The following is a 21151-nucleotide window of genomic DNA, read 5'->3' on the forward strand; positions in this document are numbered from 1 at the left end:
AATTTCTTGTGGGTTCTGTGGGTTTCGTTTCGCTATTTGACGTGTTGAGACTAAGATAAAAGTCAAAATAATTTCTCGCGGTTCCGCGAACGCATATCGTGCTCAGCGAAATTCGGCGGATCTCGCTGAAGCATGGACCATCTTCACAGGACCTGGAAAAGTTAGGACATCCCAATTATCGTTACCGATACCCTGATAGAGATACTGGTAAGTTACCGTATATGATTTTCGGGGAATTGATGGTAAAATATTTCGTTTCGGCTTTCGTGTCCATATATTTGAGCATAGCTCTATTGTTGTTACATTGAATTAATGCCGATTTCATTATCAATTGTTATCACTAAATTGTTGATGTGTTTTTTTCATCACTTCGTGACTTGGTTGGTTACCGAACAAACATGGTGAGTCACCTTATGACCCACGGGTCAGTGGTCCGTCATCCCTGTCATAGAGTAAAGATTTAGGTCTGTGATGGGATTCCACATCTTCAAGGATAGATCTCTTTTGTACCAAGTTCACCAACAATAGGTTCCCATCATTTCATAAAATGTATATATGTAATTCACTACGTAAGATAAATTAGCATGACAGGCTTTGCATAAATTTGGAACATAACTTTCGAAACGTTGCGTCATTGCACGTTAATCAGTTGACTCAACCTGATCAATTTGAGTGAAATGATCATGACTTGATTGATCAGATAATATGCTAATTCCTGAACACCATCACCATGATGCTCAATATCAAGATATAAGACAATTAACTCACTCCATTTGTATGATTTGTTTTAATATCCAGAATTGAAATGATGATAAAACAATTAATCGACAAGCAGAAAATATTTTAGCCCGAGGCCTGTAGCCTTCTCACCTAAATATATACAATACTAATATCATATTGCAAAATTATCTGGCGTAAAATCTCGAACTAAAACATTTTTTACAGACAAAATTAATCAAAAATTAGGGGGAAATGCGTGGAGATCAGGCAATAACATTTCTTATATTTTTAACAACCGGAATATCAATGTCAAACGAAGAGGATTTTATATGTGAAGGGAAACGCGGGTGGTACGGGATTCCACTCACGTGTCATCATGGCACTAGTAATGAAAGTAAGTGCATAGTACATATATAAATATATATATATATATGATGCAATAATAGAGCATTTTCTTGCTGTTTTTTTTTCTGAGACGCGCGTCACAATTCAGAAAAACGATCGAGATTACAGTAAGAAAATCTCAGGGTAACAAGCTATGCGTTACTGACGGGATTGTGCATTTAACCAAGTTGGCATTTGCGTTGATTAAGACTATATCAAAACTAACTGGAACTCAAATACAGTAAATGATAAACGAATGAAGTATCACTGGATGCACACGGTTATTAGCGTATTTACTTCTTCACGTTTGAGGCGGAAGGCATGAGAAAAAAATTGAAAATTGAACTAAAACTGTACGATATCACCAATAAAAAAATGTTTCATTACAAGCGGATATGAGGGTAGATGTTCAAAATATATACCACTGAAAATATTTATTATTTATAACATATATAGTTGGAAAAGAAACGTCTTATGAACAAACTGTATGCTTATCAACGTGCAATATATTTTAAGAGTCAACGCAGAGCCGACTGAGAATATTAACCAAAAAACTGAAAGTTGCTGAGGATGATATTGCAAAAATTAAAAAAGGTAAGTATGCGTGAAGTATTTATAGCGATTCTATGTATCATTATAATCTGGATGGATAATTCAATATAGAGATAATTTAGAAAACCTGGAACTTAAGAACAAACTTGCAACTCTTGAATCATTTGTGATGCCTTTGAAGGACGAAAGCGCACCAAATCGGACAGGTATTGTTGACATTAATTCTAAATTCATTCTCTAGCAATATACATAAGTCTTACCAAAATCCCGTCGTCATGTGCGGAAAGATTTGGTCTAAAATTCAATATATTATCTTTTATTCTATATCTATATTTGTTTTAAATGAAGTCATGTTTTTATATTTAATATATATTAATATATTCATCGGAACTAAAACGTGATTGACAGACAAGTGTGATGTGGTAACAGAGAATTTCTGCTTTCTAACATTGGTCGAAAAGAAATGGAAAATGTCATTTGAGGATGCAGTTACAGCTTGCAATAAGCTTGGGTGCACTGTAGCAAATATCACGAATGAAGCTATATACACGCGTATCACGAGTAATTTAAGACGGAAAATTCCCAATGGATGGTCTTTGGTATATATTTGGATTGGAAATCAAATAAATGCTAAGGTGACACAATTATATATATAAAGCCTATATCAAGTGTGCATAAATTTACAGAGCTCAATTAAATCAAAGTACGTCTTGAAGTAAGCCTTTTTGTCGTTGCAAACTCTACGAAATCCATCAGCCTAAAGTTGTACCAAGGAGTATGATTATGCGGGACAGCAGTTGGGGGAAGCGCATTATTAGCTTGTTCATCGTAACGAGATGTTACATTTAAATGACACCCATTTTGTTAGTGTCTCATGAGCTAAAATGTTAAATCTCACCTTTTCTTTGCCAACAAACCTGTATCATAACTATTTGCCTGTTACCAGCTTACGTGAAATCAAACATTTATACAGTGCAAAGTAGAAAATTACGAAGCTAAAGATTCAATATTGTCATTGCTTTAATGCTGACCAACGTGACGTGACGTAAACTGTTGGTCTATTAAAATTTTTCTTCGTTTCAGACTGGGTATTTGCCAATTCCATTCACACAATGGCTTCAGGGGTCGCCAAAGTTGAAAGAAAAGCATTTGAACTGGAATAACATTTATCTAATAGTCGATCGTAATCCTGTCGTCGCCTTCCAGGGAATGGCAAATATTGCTCCGAAAACGTTTTGGAATGGAGTCGTTTGCCAAAGAAATATATAACACTATTCCAAATTACTATCTCAATCAGTACTCAAATTGATCTGCGTGCAAAGAATTATTGTGAACTGAATTAAAATGATGATAAAATTGCAGTTTCTCTATTCGTATTCATCTACAGCACCGACATGAACTGCTCTTCCGCTCCAACATAAAACTCTGTAATACATACATAACGAACACCAAACAATTTATTTGCTCAAATACTTTCATTAAGGTTGGTTTATCAAAATTTTTTCAGTTCTACCAACTAATTTAACTCCATTCTTATCGCCAACAAGTTAGGGTTATGTATTCAAAAATTATCTGCTTCAAAACCCGACCGCAATGCAATTGGTGATTTTGCATTATTCTCCCATTTTGAAATAGGATGTGCATTCTATTTTTTAAAAGAATCGTGACAACCGTGTTTTTTATTCAATGCTCACATATTGTTCAGTTATTTTTTGAAAAATCGTGAGTTCATTTAACGAATGTTACTAAAATCTTGTTGCAATCATCATGTTTCCCGTTCATATCAGCAGCCTCCGCATGGAATAGGGTATTTGATCAAGCGTCAATTAGAAAGAATTACATAGCAGTTTAGTTTGATTTTCAGGCGATATTTATAACGGAAAAACGTTTCAAACCAAAATTCTCGTTAACTGAAGAATGCGGTAATTAATTTCAAGATAGCTACTTACAAGGTTTAAAAAATTTGGATATTTATATTTTTCTCTTAATCCTCTTTTGAAAAGAATACAAATGATAGCTCCGAGCATGATAAATTTATTTTGGTAGAGTTATGTACAAAAAAGCACTAACAAACAGCACAACGTCGACAGAACGCGAGGCGCTTAAAGCGTTTTGAGGGATTTCACCGGTCACTGACATATATTGCCATCCTTCTTTAAAGTAACATCTATCGTTTTAAAAGGAAAATTTTTTGTGCATCACAATATTTATTGAGTACATCTACGTGTCGTAAGACATGTATGAAAATAGTCATTTGCATCATATCGTCACGCTAATAACCGAATTGCGTAAGTCCTTTTTAGCAGATTTGAACAGCAATGCACCCAATATAAAAGCCAACCAAGGTGAATTGGTCTCGGACAGTGAATATCACAAGTGCACGTCTTCCTATACTGTAGTATAGATTCAAATCAATACGCGCTAAGCTAGAATACGAGATGCAAAAACTCGAAAATACTTCGCCGAGGTTATTTTGCCTTTGTGACGTCACAATAGTCTTACGGTAACAATGATAATTCATTATGACGAAACAATTGCACAGATGTGCATGTTATACTAAATCTCCATTTTTATGGGCTTCGGAATTCTTAAAATAAAATCTGAGTTAACCGACAGGTGCGCAGCATTACCTAAATACCTATTTTTATAAAAAAACTCAAAATCGCCAAAAATTACTTACGCAATTCGGTTATTAGCGTGACGATATTGCCAGGTTATTCCGTCTGAAGCGAGAATTAATATAAATAATAAACTTGAAATCTCAAAAAGCAATTACTACCCTTCAATCATTTATGATATTTCTGAAGAATGAAAACGCACCAGATTGCACTGATATGAAAATACTTGACAATAATTGCAATGTTCAGTATAAGTCTTAGCATTGGGCGTCTCGGTTCTTTTACTCAAAATATGTTATTCATCTCCGAATACATCGTTTTATGACGAATTCAACAGTTCATATTCATTGTGATATACTGAATAAACGTATGCTTTTATATACAATATAAATATAATATATTAAACTAAAACACGTTTACACAGTGATGATGTGTTTAACAAGCTTTCTTAAATAGAATAAAAAGAAATAGGAAATGTATTTTCATAATGCACTTGCCCTAGGCTGGGTTTTACTGAAGCAAATATCACCAATAGAACTAAATACCAGAGAATCATCTGCAAAGAGAATATCCCTAGTGAGAGAGCCTTATTAAGTATGAAATAAATATTGCGGTGTAGTAAATATATATACTACATTTGGTATTATATAATTACTGGTTGAACATTGGAATAATAATCTGTGTGTATCAAAGGAGTATTTGTAATCTGGCCTAAAACAATGACATGATTCCAATTTCTTATTTTAACCTTCATCTTTGTCACAACCCGACTCATTTCCTGTTCAAACGTACTACAACCCTGTAGTATTTGATAAACAATCATTTTTCAATTAAACAACCCAATAAGGCATGCACCAAGCAATGAAGATCACATACTCATACTCAACAGAAACGATGCGCTTAAGAATTGAAATGTTGTGAGATAAAGGTTTCATCATTTATACAGTAGAACGAGGAAACTATTTGTTTCTTCAATTCAGCAATATTCCTTTAGAAGTATCGATTAAATCTTTAACAAAATCATCGTCTTTTAAAATTCCAGATCATTCACCAAATTGTTTTGAGATCTACAATTATATCCGAAATATCGACTGTGAAATACAGTTTAGATAAGACGCAATTAGGTAGAAGAGTTCGATTTCGGAAGGAAAAGAAAAACGTTTTCGAATAAAAATTCCCGTTCACTCGAAACGAATGTTTATTAATTTTGCAATACCTACTTAAAAGGAGTTACAATTATAAATTTGTGTTTTTTTTTTATTATTATTTACGATCGATAAAATGATAGCTCCAGGCATGATACATTTCCTGTGGTAGAGATAATATGATTATGTGATAATTTTTAGATTTGGCTGGACGTTTTATTAGACTTTGAATTGTAAAAATATATATCGCAGCCATAACATAGTATGCAGATATAAACACAGATGGGGTTAAACAGCTGTAAGCGCGGAAAAATATTGTTGAGATCCTGTGTATATATGCATGACTGTAAATGAGTGTTTGTCAATTTTTTGCTTTGCGTTTGATTTGTTCATGTCAACAATCAGATTTGAGAGTTTAAACCTTATTAGTTCCAAAATGCAGTCCTGTCTATCAACTTATCTAACTTGTAACAATTAATACAAATATTCATGAATGACGAACATGAGATGAGTTTTCATTTTAATTGAGAAAGTTCAGAAAAAAAGAGAAAGTGCATGACAAACCGTCATTAACAAAATCTTGTGATATGTTGTATTTATTTCATCAAAAAGATAAAACAGTACTAGCGAGAGAGAATATAGCAATACTGGTATTATGTACACCAACAAATAGGAATACACAGGCTTGTCCATGGGAATCCCATTCGGAATTCCATGGCAAACGTTTCATGGAGTGGGAAGGGACAACACTCCTTTGTATTTCCCATGGGACAAGAATTTTTCTTTTTATTGTTATGAGAAAAATCGCTTTCTTTTTAAACTATTACTTTTTTTTTCTAAATTTTCCATGAATGCTATGAGATCTAATATTTTATCCAAAATTACCGTAAACCGTATAAAATTACCGTAAACCGTAATTGACGGCAAAATATTTCGCTATGGACTTCGTATAATCGTGTCCATGTATTTGAACATAGCTCTCTTGTTAGTGATATATAGTTCTGGCTTTTTAAAGCTAACAAAATCAATAAATTTGTCGTTTTGCATGTCCCTTTATACGCGTAGTCTCACTTAGTAGACGTAAACCTGAATTTCGCACTTTTTATTGCAAATAATTTCAAATGGGAATCCCATGGGATGGGACAGGCTTAAATTACCATAGGATGAGATGGGACAGAAAAATGTGTCCCATGGACAAGCCTTGGAATACCTAAAGAAACATATGAAATAAGATTCGTTTTATTCTCGTTTAGTTCATTTGTTTCAAATGAAAAGTAAATATCCAAAGCCTCTAACTGCGAATTTTGTCGCCTTAAATAACATGGACGGCATGAAACGATACCGTGTTTTACTTGTCTTTTGGCTCGCGACGATGTTGACACCTTATACCCGCGGCGAAACTCTATACTGTAAACCACGAGCTGGATGCGGCATCGACAGTTGTGATCCAATTGCTGCGGGTTGGAATGAGAAGATTTTCGACCTTACAGAACATCTTCATCGTGAAGAATTCCCAATAATCTGCAAACAGACCAAAACAGGTATCAACCATAAATCAGATTGCTTCATTATTTTATTACAGGAATGAGTTTGCAAGCTTTTACTTTCAGTAAAACGTAACCACATCAATGTTTTCATTATACAAAAAGATTCACATTTGAGAAACCTTACATTGAGTCTATACCCTAGATTCGTCAAAAATACAAGAAGAACTTGGTACCGTTGAAAAAAAGGTATCTATTTTGGAGGATTTGAACGTGGATTTGGCAAATGGTGAGGTTTTGTTAAATTATTTTCTACTAATTTAAATTAGCAGCTCACAAAGAACTTTTGTCATATTGAGCTTACCGTATCAGAATTTTTTGTGATGTACAAATGTTCACCAATATTCTATTTATTCGTTACAAAAGCTATGGTTATTCTCCCAAGCATTGGCTTTTTTGTTTATTTCTGTAAGATTGGCTGCTCAGCAAAATGTCAAAGACGTAGCAATTAAAAGTTAAGCAGCCACTGGGATACTACTTTTCCCTCAAGCAGATTTTCAGGTATGGTTATAAACATTGGCTCGTTTTCGTGGATTTGCAAAATATTTGACGGTTCTTAAGTGTGTTTCCAAAATTTAAGTATGGATAACTCGATGGTCATACTAGGAGTTTAAGTTTAGTTGCAATAATCAAAATATGTAGTAAAGCTGCGATTGACATACGTTAGGTTGAACTTACGTATCAGTCAGTACTTTGAATGCCAGGTAGTTAAATATTTTGAAACAATGACGGTCTGATTATCTAAAATCAGCGCGCATGAAAGGGCCGACTTGCGAAATCGTATTCAAAATAAGCATCAAAATTTTTTAAATGGTGAAGTATATATATGAGTAATTTTTCTGGAGTCAAAGTCGGGTGAGCACCCATAAAAGTTTAACGGATTGCGTTTATAGTGCAATGAATTAGGAGTAGAGTAATGGAACCTAATTATTGAATGATAGGCCACAAGGCCAGGTGTGTAGCCTATTGGTTTAAAGTAGACAATTAACAAAGACTTCTTTACCATGGCCATATCACGATGAAATCTTTCGATACGCTAGGTTACACACTTGTGCCTATTTATGAATAAAATCTTCTTACTTTTCAGAATGTATATATAACAAACATTCTGAATCAGGCATATGATGTCACACACGTTCCTTTAATTTTTTGAGTTGGTCACTAATATGGCAATTGAGTGTGCAACATAATTTCTCCATAAATATATTTGTTGCAATGCGGTGGAATTAAAAACAGAATACAAATAATAGATTACTAGTATTAAACCTTTGATTATGAAAAGTTTTGGTGATGTCACATTTTCATTTACAGAAGTTGTAAAACTCAAAGAACGGAATAATCGATTATTTGATGAATTGAATAGCAAAGCACTAAAGTTGTCAGAAGGTATTTTGCTAATACTTGTTTGAATAAAGACGCAAAAAAGAAAAAGAACTTTATAACCAACAATCTTCCAAACAGATATAGATATATATTAATTATTTCCATTTATGTGAATGCGATTTCTCCACATTTACATCAAACAACGCTTCAAATAGTATAGTCACAAAGACGAGAGGTCTAAAGATATAGAATGATTGACTCGACACTGCATACAAATATCACATTTTGTTTGAAATGAAGGACTTCAGGTAAATAATGGACGACTAACAATGCATCAAATCTCTGGCCTTGCTTGTATGGGAATATTTGACTTTTTATAATTTTATGCACAGTACTGATTTGAATTGAATTTGATCAGTGCAAACGAAAGTTGTAACGCTAGAGAAGAGATTCTCAGTGATGGAGGAAAGATTCGAACGTATGAACAGTAAATCAGTAATGGACGGAGAAACAGCAAGTGTAGAAAATGCCTCTGTGGATTCAGGTATGAATCTGGTGACATTCAACGTAGAATTAAATATTTATTGTTTGAATGAAAGTGTTCCGCTATAACTATCAAGTATCTCGGTTTGGTTGATAGATACTGAGAAAATTCATAGGATATAGCCTGATTTGTAGAAAGTCTTAAAAATGCAAGTGTACGCAGATGGTTTAATTAGAGAGATATTATAGACGTTATTAGGTAATCTTCAAGAGCTGTGGAATGCAAAGTCTTGTCGATGTTGTATATAATATTTGTATTGAGATATAATTTTAAATTCATTTTTTTTTATCAAGAATACTGCATGGTCAAAGTTGATGAAACGTGCTATTGGATAAAGATTCAAGATGGCAATTATTACAGAGCTAAAGAAACTTGCGAAAAACACGATTTCAAAGTAGCAGACATTCCGAATGAAAAAACTTATCGTCGCTTATATGATAAGTTACGAAATTTAATACCAGATCAATTATCGTGGATGAAAATATGGACAGGAATAGAAATAAATACACAAGTAAGGCTGAGATAGTTTCAAAAGGTATGACTGAATGTGGCAGTACATAAGTTTAACAATAAGAGGACATATTATCTACCGAAATACAGGCCCATGTAAACGCTGTAGCACCAACTTTGCTTGAATATTCTTTTCACGTGCTTGCACACTTCCACTTATCGAGTGCAGTAAAAAATGTTTTGTTAAACTTTACCTCATTTTTTTGTTTCAGACTGGGAAAATAAACCCACTCACATCATACATTGAATGGCAAACTAATTTGCCTCATATGGGACGTCCATTTATAAAATTTACGAATGTTTATATCGACGTTGGAAGAAATTCAAAGAGCATCGGAGCAATGGGAAACATTCCGCCTTCTGATTCTACTCATGGATTAATTTGTCAGTTTTGATGATGGTCGGAATTCTTTTATTATTCCGCGTAATTACCCGGTTATTTACGAGTATAACTACAACTTTATTGCGCAGTGAAAAACAAATTCATGTAATCAAAGATATATATTTTGGGTTTCGTAATACAAATTGTGATTGATAACAGTCTCATAGAAATAGATCGTTTGGTTAGTGCGTTCTGTGTTGGGACGACGGCTGGCAACACATACAAAAGTTAAGTTCGTGTACATTTTTAGATAAATACATATACATCATGTCGCGATGTGGTTATTTACAAGGGTTTGGTGAATCATGTCTTGGAGACAGTGAAGTACGATGAGCTGCCGGATGGTGAACAGACAAATAAGCTACCTTGTTTCACACCAACGCACCTTGTTGAACGTAAGCGATCAGACGCACGATTATTCCCCTGTATGATTTTCTGCCTTACAAAGAGATAGAAAAATGTCTCCTGGTATTTCATATCAATTAGTTAAAAAACATATTAGTCAAAAAAATTGATAATAGTTAATTAAATATAAAAGCACTAACAGTAATCCGTCGACTTGGGATGAATATCAGATTCATTCTTGATATAGTACACGCTGTCCGCATATTTATAAAACTTGCTAAACAGGTCACAATAGTCTGCTCTGTAACGAGGGTTTAAAGATAATAAACGTTTGAGCATATACTAAGTCTGTAACACTTTATTCGCAATATTTGAATGATTCAACAAAATGAATGAAAAAGTATGAAATAGAAGCAAGTTCGACAAAATACGAGATTTGCCCCATAAATGGTACACTTGAGGTCATGAAGCATGTGAAAATCTCTAATTTGGTAGAAAGTTCTGAATGGTCTGTAAAATATCAAAATGATATTTTCCAATCACCCGACGTCACACAGTTTGATGTGGTACTATTTGACACGCAGGTCTGTCCCATTTTCAACTCAACATCAACTTGGATCAACGTGTCCGACATGCCGCACACCAGGGGTCGACAACCTTTTGTCGCTTGCGGGCCAAAATTAAGGATTGCAACTCATTGGCATGCCGCACATATTTTTAGAAAAATAAAACCCGAACGGATGATACTTTTTATAATAAAAATCAAGCAGTGATACATCTCTCGAATAGAATATAGATTTACTTCTCCGTTGCATGTCATAAAATTCCATTTGAATATTTTCAGCGCCATTAAACCCTTTGTTAGCCTCAACTTTTCTGCGTTTGTTGCCATTTGTCTAGTTATAATCTAATTATATGCTCAATTAACAAGTATTTGTGAATTATATATTTGTTAGGTTATAATACAATTAAGTCTAAAGAGTTAAATCTTCAAAACAGCTGTTTTGTTATTATAATTCTGTGAAGCCTCGCGGGACGGATTATATTAGTCCGCGGGTCGTAGGCTGCCGACCCCTGCCGTTCACTGTCATGAATGACAACTATGGTTATTCCAAATTATTAGAATGTTATTATTATTAAAATATGCTGAGTAGTGAACAATGTACGCTCCTAATACTAATAATCTGTACTCGAAGAAAAACCGACCGTGCCGCACAATCATATTTATTGCGTAAAACGGATAAAACTTTTGTATGATGAGGCTTGGAGTCTTTGCAATCAGCTATACGCAGGTTAATTGTGTAAATCCTATCCTATCGAGTTCCCCTCGATATCATGAATAACGGACTAACGCAAAGTCTGTGATGTAATGAACATGATCATCGCGTAGACAACTTGATAAGCACAAAACGACGATATTCCAAAAAATTATCTGGTTTGTTTCTAGTGGGAGCAATGAATTCTCGAAAAAACATCTTTTCTCAGACAAATTGTACCAAAGCGTTAACAATATGTAAGTTATCTCATAGGAATAAAAACATTTATCAAAAATGTGATAAGAAACAATATTATAATAATAAATATGAAATAGTAAGCAAGTATAACTTCATATGCTGAATGACAAGAACCAAAATACATTAAAATTAGAAAATAGTTAAAAATATCGTAAATGAGAGTATAAAAACGAAAGGTATAATGATTGTTTTTTCTTCATTGTAGTATTGCTCTTTTACAGCGATGGTGTCAGGCAGGTTATATGGCCTTCAAATTGAAAAGCTGCGAAAATGCCAGGTTGTTTAATGAAAGCTGCAATTCATACTACTAATCGTAGAATTTGTCAAATAGGCGACCAGGCGAGTGATGGCAAATACAGTAGACATGAAAGCTTGAGCCAATTAAGAAATCATTGCCGATTTAATATTAAAGCAAGAACGAAATACTACTATTCAATAGAAAACGTTATAGTTCCTTCAACTATAAGCCTTGATACTATGTGTAAAGTACATGAACATAGTTTTTCAATATGTTCGAGTGAACAAAATTGCTATAATATATTTCTAAATGATGCACAGAATAATGCGGGAGTTATGATCATCTGTAAAATAGCTTTGGCAAATTCTCATCTATGAGTAACTCCAATGAAATATTAGAATTCTATTTACCACAAGGCTTCTGAATATAAGAACTGGGGGTCATCTGACGTAACCATCGTCGTATATTATAGCGGTTACAATATCTTGTGTATTTTGAGTATCACAAATACTAAATAAATTGTCACATTACCTCATTCCGCAAATATTTTTGGCAATGTTTGGCTTTCTCTGATTTTAATTACCTAGTATTTGGGCCAGTATCAGCCACGTATATTAGATTAACTTGGGGGTGGCCCTTTAAAAAGTGTTGCAGGTTGTGGTATTGAGTTCAAAGCTGCTTGCTGGGCAACCGCGTAACATTCCGAACTGTCACATATTCCTCTTGTTCCAGGCGGACCTGGTGGTCCACGTACCCCAGGCTCTCCTGGTATGCCAGATTTACCTTCCGGACCTGGTGGACCAGAATATCCATATCCTGGTGCTCCTTGTGGTCCTATAACATAATTATTTTGTTATAAGTTGTCAACCTGAAAATGACTTAGTTTTGCTTATATCTTACACAAAATTCCAGTTTATTTACCTTCCATTCCAGGTGTTCCCGGGTCTCCTTTTCTACCTCGTCCTGCGTCACCCCTGCTACCCTTCTGTCCTGTGAGACCTAGATATGTCATAAATTTGATGCTCGTATACCAACAGTATATATAAACAAATAAACAGAAATCTGTTAATATCAATAATGGAGCCAAAAAACAACTTAAAAAAATTATCTTATCCTTAGATTTGCTTCTAAATTTATGTTAATTAAAAGATTTGAATTGCAAGAACAATGACGAGTAATACAATACATTTAAGTATAGATCTGTGTGGGTTGAATCCCGGCAGAATATCAAATAGTAACATACCAGGATGTCCAGGCAACCCGGGATCTCCATTTCGTCCAGGAGTGCCTGCAGGACCACGAATTCCTGGCGGTCCTGCACTTCCTGGTTTACCAACTGTTCCTGCAGGACCCGGGGGTCCTGGCGGGCCAACCAACGTGTCGATCTGTAGACGGTAGATATACATTGAATTGAAGCTTATACCAGCTTTTTGTACTAAATTCATTCCAAGCTTTTTGTTACGTATGTAGTTAAGAATTTGAAATAGCACAACAAATCTTCTATTAGTTAATTTCACGTTTCTTAGAATTTTCTCTGATAATTAAATAAACAAACTATAATATTTTATACCAATGCAGATGGTGTTGGATTTGGCATTGCATCTTTCACTTGCTCTATAATATCAGGCAATTTATCATCTATAGCTTGATTTATCAAATCACGAATCATATCTTTCAGTTTTGCCTCATCTATAGATTTTCCATCTTTCCCTGTTGGTCCTGGGTTTCCTTGGTTTCCTTTTGGCCCGGATGGACCTACCATACCTTTGGAACCAGGTCGCCCATCTCGTCCCGGTACACCTGAATAAATTAGAATGAACCTTAGCTTTGACCATTACAGACTGACATATTCACATGTGAATTCGCTGTTTATATGGCGGAAAATGATAAAAAGTTTTATTACCATGGTTACCAATCGCCATAAATCTGATTTCTACACCAGGATTGACCTGGAAACGCCAGGATATAAGAGTTCGATATTACTTCCATAGACTTTTCGACCGGTAAAATAGCAGGTAAGTTCATTTTCTATTCATATCAAGTATTTGCAAAACCAGCTGATATAAACTAATCATTGTGACAGTTTTACGGAACCGATTTACAGACAATTTCTTCACCTTGATAGCCTTGCAATCCTTGCGGTCCAGGTTCTCCAGGTTGTCCTTCTTCTCCTCTAGCACCAATTCCCCCCTTTAATCCTGGTTCTCCAGGTGGACCTGGTTTACCATTAGATCCTGGTGGCCCGGTTTCGCCAATTGGCCCACGGGATCCTTCAAGACCCTGAATTATAAGAAGCAAAATCATAAAATTCTACTAAAAATGTCTACTATATTGAGACGATTTTGCTTTTATTGATTTATTTTAACTTGTACTTACTGTTGGACCAGGTAATCCATTTTGTCCAGGTGGTCCAATTTGCCCAGGTTCACCTCTAACACCCCTTTCTCCTATTCTTCCGACATCCCCTCTGTCTCCGTGAGGTCCTACCTCTCCTTTTACCCCCTGTAAAGACAAAGCAAAGAAAGCAGTTGTAAAGCAGATGTAAAATGTGGAATGGTTTAAAAGCACAATAAACAAAAAAAAAAGCAGAAAGGGCACTGAGTTGAACTTTGGTGGTTTCGTTTTCATACAGTTTAAAATTAAACTTTTTTATTATCAAATCATGCTTGTATAAAAACAACTATGCGTTGTTACCTTTGTTCCTTGGAGACCTGGAGCCCCTGTTATACCTTGTGCCCCTCTAATGCCAGGAAATCCCATTTCTCCTCTGAGGCCTTGTAAGCCTGGTTCTCCAGGAGGCCCCTGGTTTGTAATTAAAAATTAATATATTATTGGTTTAAACAATTTATTTATAATTTCATAACATAGCATGATATCAAGTCACAGATATTAAGACAAAACAGTGTCTAAAATTTAATTGTGCCAATCCAAGATAAGAAGTATTTTTCATATATAACAGAGTTATGACAATAAAATATCACGCCAATAACGTATCACTTACTCGAATCCCAGGTTCGCCATTTGACCCAGCTATTCCAGGCAGACCCTGAAAATAATAATTCAAATCTAGAGATAAATAATATCTACTGCACAACAATGGTGCAAATATTATTTAGTTCAGCAAAAATATTTAATAAATATGTTATTGTTGAAATGCTCACGAAAGCTCAAAATTGTTCTCTATGCAGATTCAATGGGATAAAAAATTATTTATTAAGTTGGAATGAAAATCCTCGTGAAAAAAAAAATGTTCTATTAAAAAGTTTCAATTATCTAGCATTCTACCCCATACATGTAAGAATGCTGATTCAATAAACTACCAAATTGTTAGAACATTTTTCATATTGCTGGAATGTCAAAGAAAAGTACTCACTCTCTGTCCTACAGCACCGGTTTTGCCAACAGCACCATTGCCGCCCCTACTACCCTGTTCCCCCTTTTCTCCTTTCTCGCCAGATGTACCATCAGCACCAGCAATACCCTGCAAGAATGTATTAATTATGTATGAAGTACCTAATCTATTACACACGATCTCAATTCGTTTAATAGTGCAACACCACTTTCTTAACTCTATTTTATTCTTGCTATATCTGAACACAAGTACCCTAACAATCGTTTAGGTAAATTGTTGTTATTCTCTTTTTCTCTTCTCTTGAGACACAATGCTTATTATATTTTTGTCCAGCGGATTTAAGATTGCAAAAGCTATAAGCAGAAATGTCAAGGAATATATAACTGGTTTCTAAGATTTTTAAGGCTCGTCGTTTTACGAAAAAATTTGCTGATTGTTTTGTATCTGCCTATTTTTATGTATCCCGCTTTCTAGGATTCCGACACATTTTCTTTTTTTTATATTATCGGCAAAATGGGATTGCTGGGTAACAAGGTATATCTCTAACTTACAGGTATTCCTTGCTGTCCCTTCGCACCTTTTTCTCCGGCGTCTCCAGCAGAACCGCGGGGTCCAGCAACTCCTGGTTTTCCTGTCATTCCATCTTTACCTGCAGCACCCTAAGAAAATGCACATATTTTATTTAATATCTAGAGTCAAATATGAAATTAAAGATTGCATTGACATAAAAATTAAATTACATTGATGATAAATTGATTTTAATGATAAAAACATAGTGGTATTTAGTTACTCGGTAGTATTTATATAATTCATACCTTAGCCCCTTGCGGTCCAGGTTCTCCATCGATACCATTAAAACCGGGTCTACCCTGAAAACAATACAACAAACGAGTTTAAGTTTACTAATATTTAATATCATATGGATAGTTATGAGTAATTGTTTTTGTTCATGATCGTTTTTTGCTGACGTAAAAAAAGTACATATCATATACATTAATTTTCAAATCGGACACTTGAAGTCCATCTGCGTTTCACGTATATATAATTTCGTAATTTGTTTATTTTACAAAGTCTTTGTCACGATTCTGTAAATTTTTACCTGTGAACCGGATTCCCCTTTTTCTCCCATATTTCCTGGTTTCCCAGGTCCTCCTTTTTGTCCAGCTCTCCCATCAATGCCAGGTTGTCCTGCAATTCCAGTTTCACCCTAAAGATTACTTTGAAATAAGTTGGGTTATCGAAATAAATTGCACTTATCGCAGTATTGCCCTTACATTTTACAATTTTTTATGAAAAATGTTATTTATTGACTCGAAATAAAGCTATACTCAAGTTCGTTATTTTGTCCAAAAAATATACTACGTAAAGAATGTGCCATCAATTTTTCTGAACAGAATGGAATATACAGTTTATTACACCATGGGTATTATAGTTGTCTTTACAAGCCACAGGATATAACCTCAGTGCGAACATATTCAAAACTCAGATCAACCCTTCAGTAAGAGTTTATTTAACATTTTATTGTAACTTACTTTTAAACCAGGGCTACCATCTCTTCCAGTAGGTCCGGGTCTCCCATCTACTCCCTGTAAATTAATCGTGTATTAACTGTATAATATATATTAAAGTTTTTTTTCAACAATATTTTATTTTACTTCATTCTATAGAATGTGCTTTTTTGCATAATATTTAATCAGTTGGCTTTCAAAAGTAATGTTCAGTGGTTGTATTAATGACCTGGCACGATTTGTCATTACAGTCTATAATAGCACCCATCGCACATTTCAAAAAACTAATGCTTTTATATAGTATATATATATATATATGTATATATTACAAAAAATTACCGCCACTCCGGGGGCTCCTACAGCACCGGGTGGGCCTGGTGGGCATTCTTCGCAAGTTCTCTGAATAAAATACTTCAATTTGTTAACTAGCAAATATATATATACATATGTAGTTCAATAAATCATTTTTTGTCTATACAATTCAATATTAGAATAAAAAACACTAGATAATGCAAATCAGATAAATTTGTGGAATTAAAAAACTTGAAAATATCACCTTACGACTGTTCGATCAGTTTTCAATGACAATAATATATGACTCATTCGGTAGTTCGAATCTATATTAACTACAAGTATTTCTCTTTTTATTCCAACAAGTTTCCAATTATCTTGAATTTCAGTCGAATATCTTATACAGCGATGACAGGTTATCAATAAAATGAATGAACAACCAGAAGTATGTCAAACAATAACAAAATATTTATTATATTATCAATTAATATAATAAGTATTGTTACCTCATCAAGCTGTATCAAAGTTTGTCCCTGAAAACAGAGTTGAATTTTGTTACACTCTTATATTTTATTTCTTTCACACGGATCGTCATTGGAATTATGTACCCAGAACTTGAATTTTATTGAATTACTTATCTAGCAAACATACTATTTAACACACTATACAGAAAGTTCATAAGGACCTTTTGTTCAATAAAGTTTGACCTATTAGAATAATGAGAAAATTTAAAAAGAACTTTCTATAAATAAATTTGTGAATTTTAACAACTTTCAGTCCTGAATCTAAGGCTAATCCAAATGAAATGAATATACTTAGAAACCGATCATAAAGTGACGGATGATACTACTCACCGGTGGTCCAGGATCGCCAGGAACTCCAGGATTTCCATTCCTTCCTGGAAGCCCCTGTTTGACAGAATTAAAAAAAAAAATAGAGTAAAAAAAATTTACGACACAAAATCATGATAAAAATACTAATAATATTACATAGATATTAAAGTGGCATTCAGTATCCTACTATTTGCAAATAAAATAAATCATTCATCAGACAATGATATTTTACACACCCTGGGACCAGGATTTCCTTGTTCTCCGTGCAACCCCCTCGGACCTTCTACTGTGAAAACACTTCCATCTCTGCCAGGCGGTCCAATGATACCTTGTGGTCCAGAAACTCCCGGCTCTCCCTGGATGTAAAATTACATAAATTAAAAGCTTATATCTCAAATAACAAAGACTAGCGTCGTTTAATTACATAATGTGACTATTTTTAAGTTTTATTCAATTATTCTACTTTGAATTATATACCAATTAAAACTTGGATTTTGGATTATTTGCAAAATCACATTTATTGAAGTTTAATTGATAAAATATACAAACCAAGTCAGCGTTCGAGGAATTATCATGAATTACTAACCTGTTGACCAATTTGTCCTGGGGGTCCTTCTACACCTGCTGGTCCTGGAGGTCCTTCGGCGCCATCAACGCCCGGCTTACCAGGTGGCCCTTCAGCTCCCTGGTTGACAAATAAAATTGAAATAAAAATTTTCATGAACATTTATGTTGTTGTAAATTACAGTGAATCAATTTATTTTAAACTACTTCAAATACATCAGCAGGTAAGCTATTTCGAATAGCTTAGGGCACTTTAGGAGCTTCAATAGCTTCAAAATTAGAGTATCAATGATGATTATCAAATAAATTGTACTCTTACCGCTTCCCCCTGTGTGCCTTCCGCCCCGGCAACTCCAGGCTCTCCTTGTTCGCCCTTTTGACCTCGTTCTCCTCTTTGACCTTCTTCTCCTTCATTTCCAGGTTCACCTTTTAATCCCTGTCGCCCCATTGGACCTTGCAAACCTGTCTGCCCCTTTTCACCCTGAAAATTAAGGTTTCATTCAAATCAAAACTATTTTCTAATCTTTGACACCGAAAAGTGTTTACTGCAAGTCTTTCAAAGTTAAAAAACATTCATTTGTCAAGTAAATATAAATATGTATGTATATATATAGTATTGTATTCATATTACTCAGTTTCTCCACAAATTAAGCCAAAATTTGAAGGCATAATTTACTCAGTTAACATCCTGCACCATCGATTTAAAAAAACCATACTGGTATTAATAAAATAAAAAAGCAATCATTTTCATATCACGCGACTCACTTGATCCCCTACTGGTCCAGGAACACCTTGAGGTCCAATCTCTCCAGGTACGCCCTGTTTGTACATGAAATGAATAAGTAGTCGATATATGCGTATGTAGGTGTAAAATAAATTGTAGTGGGTCTGCTACGGCACTTCGGGAAATATACTGATTTGAAAAATTTGTTCTATTCTAAAATATTGGAACAGATTTGGATACAGTTCATATCAGGATATTATTGAAACCGTCTAAATACCAAGTATACAGGATGTAAAACCTTAAATACAAAGAGTAAGAAGTAGTTTGTAATAAAGAAGAGAAGTTCAGAAACGACTCCCAGGCCCTGTAATGTTGAGAAGTAAGCATATTTGACGATGAATCAAATTTTTCTCGTAACTATGAGGTAATGATCTCGAAAATACCTGCTCTCCCTCGGGACCTTGTTCCCCTCGGTTTCCAGGAAAGCCTTGTTCCCCTTTTTGTCCTGGAGTTCCTGGTTCTCCATCTGCGCCAGCTGGTCCTCTTTCCCCAGGTTCACCTTGTGGACCAGGTAATAATTCGGGTGGAGGCAAAGGTTCATGCTATTAGGAATATAAATTATTTGTAAATTATACAATTGTATCAATGTTTTAGTCTCAATATCAACAACAGAAACTACATAAACTTCCAATTATGTCCCATCAGAAGTCATATTACTAAATATTCAGCCACTGGCATTGCAGACATCGTAAGTGATTGTTGTTTGTAATTGGTCCATTGATGCCTGAAATAGCGCGTGGAAAAAGAGAACCTGCTTGCTCGCTGGCTTGCCATGCTGGTCTTTAGAAATATTCAAGAAAATGAAAAAGGATATTCAAATTTTACTTCTTTACCGAGATTTAATAGAATGAGAACTTGGATTCCAGTCTTGTCTTTGGTTAAAATAACATTCGATGTCAATGCACATTACTTTTTTATTATGCGAACGCATGGAATTCGTATTCCCAACTCACCTTTTTCCTAATTTCATTGAACAATAACTCAGTTCATCGGTGAAATATTTTGGAAATTGCAAGAGTACTTTTGAAAAACCACGTATGCATTCAGCCATAGAAACAATACAAATGTAATGTCTTTTATTGAAATGTTAATTTTTTTCAATCAAACTTACCGTTACAATGGTCTCAACTCTACCAGGTTTTCCTGGTTCTCCGTCTTCACCCTAATAATTGGAAAATATTCACATATTATATAAAACGACTGTTTAAAATCCAAAAGATATTATATACTTCTGAATGTTTACTATATAGTTATAAGATGTTTTCGAAATTAACAATGAACGATTGTAGCTATTTAGGACATACAGAAATTTCAAAACTTTAAAATGCTTTACCTTTTCACCTCTTTCACCGGCCTCGCCTTTTACACCTGGTGCACCTTGCTCACCCTAAAAAGATATTTCTGCATTAGCTTTGGAAGTCAAACAATACCGGAATATTGTCGATAGTCATTTTGTATTATTCTTGTGTCGAAAAATATTTTGAGCAAATAATATATAACAGTTGCATTTAAAATATTTGAATCAGTTCATGAAACTTACAGCTATACCATCTATTCCCTGTAATCCAGGAGATCCAGTGGCACCAGTGGAGCCTTTAGATCCTTGGATACCTTCAAAACCCTGCTCTCCTCTTGGGCCCTGAATGAAAAGTTATATTTCAGCTTTCGTACATGTTTTGTATTTCTGTGAACATTGATGTATTACATGCAATAAATAGATCATTCCAAAAATAATACATTATAATTTAGTGAAGAGTATTATTCAGTAGTAATTCAACTTACAGGTGGTCCTGGTTCTCCTTGTTGGCCGGTATGTCCTCGTCTACCTCTTGGTCCAATGTTGCCGGTAGTACCTGGTTCACCACGCTGTCCATCATTTCCTGGTTCACCCTGGATGAAAAAAAATTTTGGGTATGTGTATGTACGATGTAAGAAGAAATGCTCAAGGTGACATTCAATAGTACAACTATATTCTACTGCTTTATGATAGTAGTCAATAT

General features: G+C 34.5%; 3 protein-coding genes across 12 annotated transcripts in view; 2 read left to right on the forward strand and 1 right to left on the reverse strand.

The window, feature by feature from the left end:
* Positions 1 to 4689, forward strand: LOC120346242 (uncharacterized). The gene is made up of 6 exons (XM_078115324.1): positions 1 to 207; positions 946 to 1114; positions 1621 to 1698; positions 1779 to 1862; positions 2065 to 2291; positions 2740 to 4689. The coding sequence occupies exons 2-6, from the start codon at positions 973 to 975 to the stop codon at positions 2923 to 2925; spliced, it is 717 nt and encodes a 238-aa protein (XP_077971450.1). The 5' UTR covers positions 1 to 207; positions 946 to 972; the 3' UTR covers positions 2926 to 4689.
* A 1696-nt stretch (positions 4690 to 6385) lies between these two features.
* Positions 6386 to 9995, forward strand: LOC120346227 (uncharacterized). Of its 2 annotated transcripts, none has more exons than XM_039415932.2 (6): positions 6386 to 6960; positions 7109 to 7192; positions 8275 to 8349; positions 8705 to 8830; positions 9124 to 9365; positions 9553 to 9684. In XM_039415932.2, exons 1-5 carry the CDS (start codon positions 6687 to 6689, stop codon positions 9354 to 9356), a joined length of 792 nt encoding a protein of 263 aa, XP_039271866.2. In that variant the 5' UTR covers positions 6386 to 6686; the 3' UTR covers positions 9357 to 9365; positions 9553 to 9684. The 2 variants fall into 2 exon arrangements, with proteins under 2 accessions (XP_039271866.2, XP_039271865.2); XM_039415931.2 differs by having other exon boundaries at positions 6451 to 6960; positions 9124 to 9341; positions 9553 to 9995.
* Positions 9996 to 10409: 414 nt separating this feature from the next.
* Positions 10410 to 21151, reverse strand: part of LOC120346181 (uncharacterized) — a 72324-nt gene continuing 61582 nt past the window's right edge. For all 9 annotated transcript variants that reach the window (XM_078115176.1, XM_078115182.1, XM_078115179.1 and 6 more), the window contains 25 exons: positions 20934 to 21041; positions 20692 to 20790; positions 20485 to 20538; positions 20263 to 20313; positions 19535 to 19693; positions 19133 to 19186; positions 18687 to 18848; positions 18390 to 18488; positions 18040 to 18159; positions 17825 to 17878; positions 17477 to 17503; positions 17019 to 17078; positions 16704 to 16757; positions 16271 to 16378; positions 15987 to 16040; positions 15723 to 15830; positions 15193 to 15300; positions 14821 to 14865; positions 14514 to 14621; positions 14196 to 14321; positions 13937 to 14099; positions 13390 to 13619; positions 13063 to 13204; positions 12741 to 12818; positions 10410 to 12653 (listed from right to left, as the gene is read on the reverse strand). In XM_078115176.1, the coding sequence (XP_077971302.1) occupies positions 12439 to 12653; positions 12741 to 12818; positions 13063 to 13204; positions 13390 to 13619; positions 13937 to 14099; positions 14196 to 14321; positions 14514 to 14621; positions 14821 to 14865; positions 15193 to 15300; positions 15723 to 15830; positions 15987 to 16040; positions 16271 to 16378; positions 16704 to 16757; positions 17019 to 17078; positions 17477 to 17503; positions 17825 to 17878; positions 18040 to 18159; positions 18390 to 18488; positions 18687 to 18848; positions 19133 to 19186; positions 19535 to 19693; positions 20263 to 20313; positions 20485 to 20538; positions 20692 to 20790; positions 20934 to 21041 (2586 nt within the window). In that variant the 3' untranslated portion in view covers positions 10410 to 12438. The remainder of the gene's footprint in view (positions 12654 to 12740; positions 12819 to 13062; positions 13205 to 13389; positions 13620 to 13936; positions 14100 to 14195; positions 14322 to 14513; positions 14622 to 14820; positions 14866 to 15192; positions 15301 to 15722; positions 15831 to 15986; positions 16041 to 16270; positions 16379 to 16703; positions 16758 to 17018; positions 17079 to 17476; positions 17504 to 17824; positions 17879 to 18039; positions 18160 to 18389; positions 18489 to 18686; positions 18849 to 19132; positions 19187 to 19534; positions 19694 to 20262; positions 20314 to 20484; positions 20539 to 20691; positions 20791 to 20933; positions 21042 to 21151) is intronic.

This window comes from Styela clava, chromosome 8 (assembly GCF_964204865.1).
Source record: "Styela clava chromosome 8, kaStyClav1.hap1.2, whole genome shotgun sequence".
NCBI lineage: Eukaryota > Metazoa > Chordata > Ascidiacea > Stolidobranchia > Styelidae > Styela > Styela clava.

Bases quoted from the DNA above. Each gene is read 5' to 3' on its own strand.
- LOC120346227 (XM_039415931.2), top strand. From the start codon at position 6,687: ATGAAAAGTAAATATCCAAAGCCTCTAACTGCGAATTTTGTCGCCTTA. The intron at 6,961-7,108 runs GTATCAACCATA...TCTATACCCTAG, and splicing joins CTGCAAACAGACCAAAACAG to ATTCGTCAAAAATACAAGAA. The intron at 8,350-8,704 runs GTATTTTGCTAA...GAATTTGATCAG, and splicing joins AGCACTAAAGTTGTCAGAAG to TGCAAACGAAAGTTGTAACG.
- LOC120346242 (XM_078115324.1), top strand. From the start codon at position 973: ATGCGTGGAGATCAGGCAATAACATTTCTTATATTTTTAACAACCGGA. The intron at 1,115-1,620 runs GTAAGTGCATAG...ATATATTTTAAG, and splicing joins TCATGGCACTAGTAATGAAA to AGTCAACGCAGAGCCGACTG. The intron at 2,292-2,739 runs GTGACACAATTA...TCTTCGTTTCAG, and splicing joins GAAATCAAATAAATGCTAAG to ACTGGGTATTTGCCAATTCC.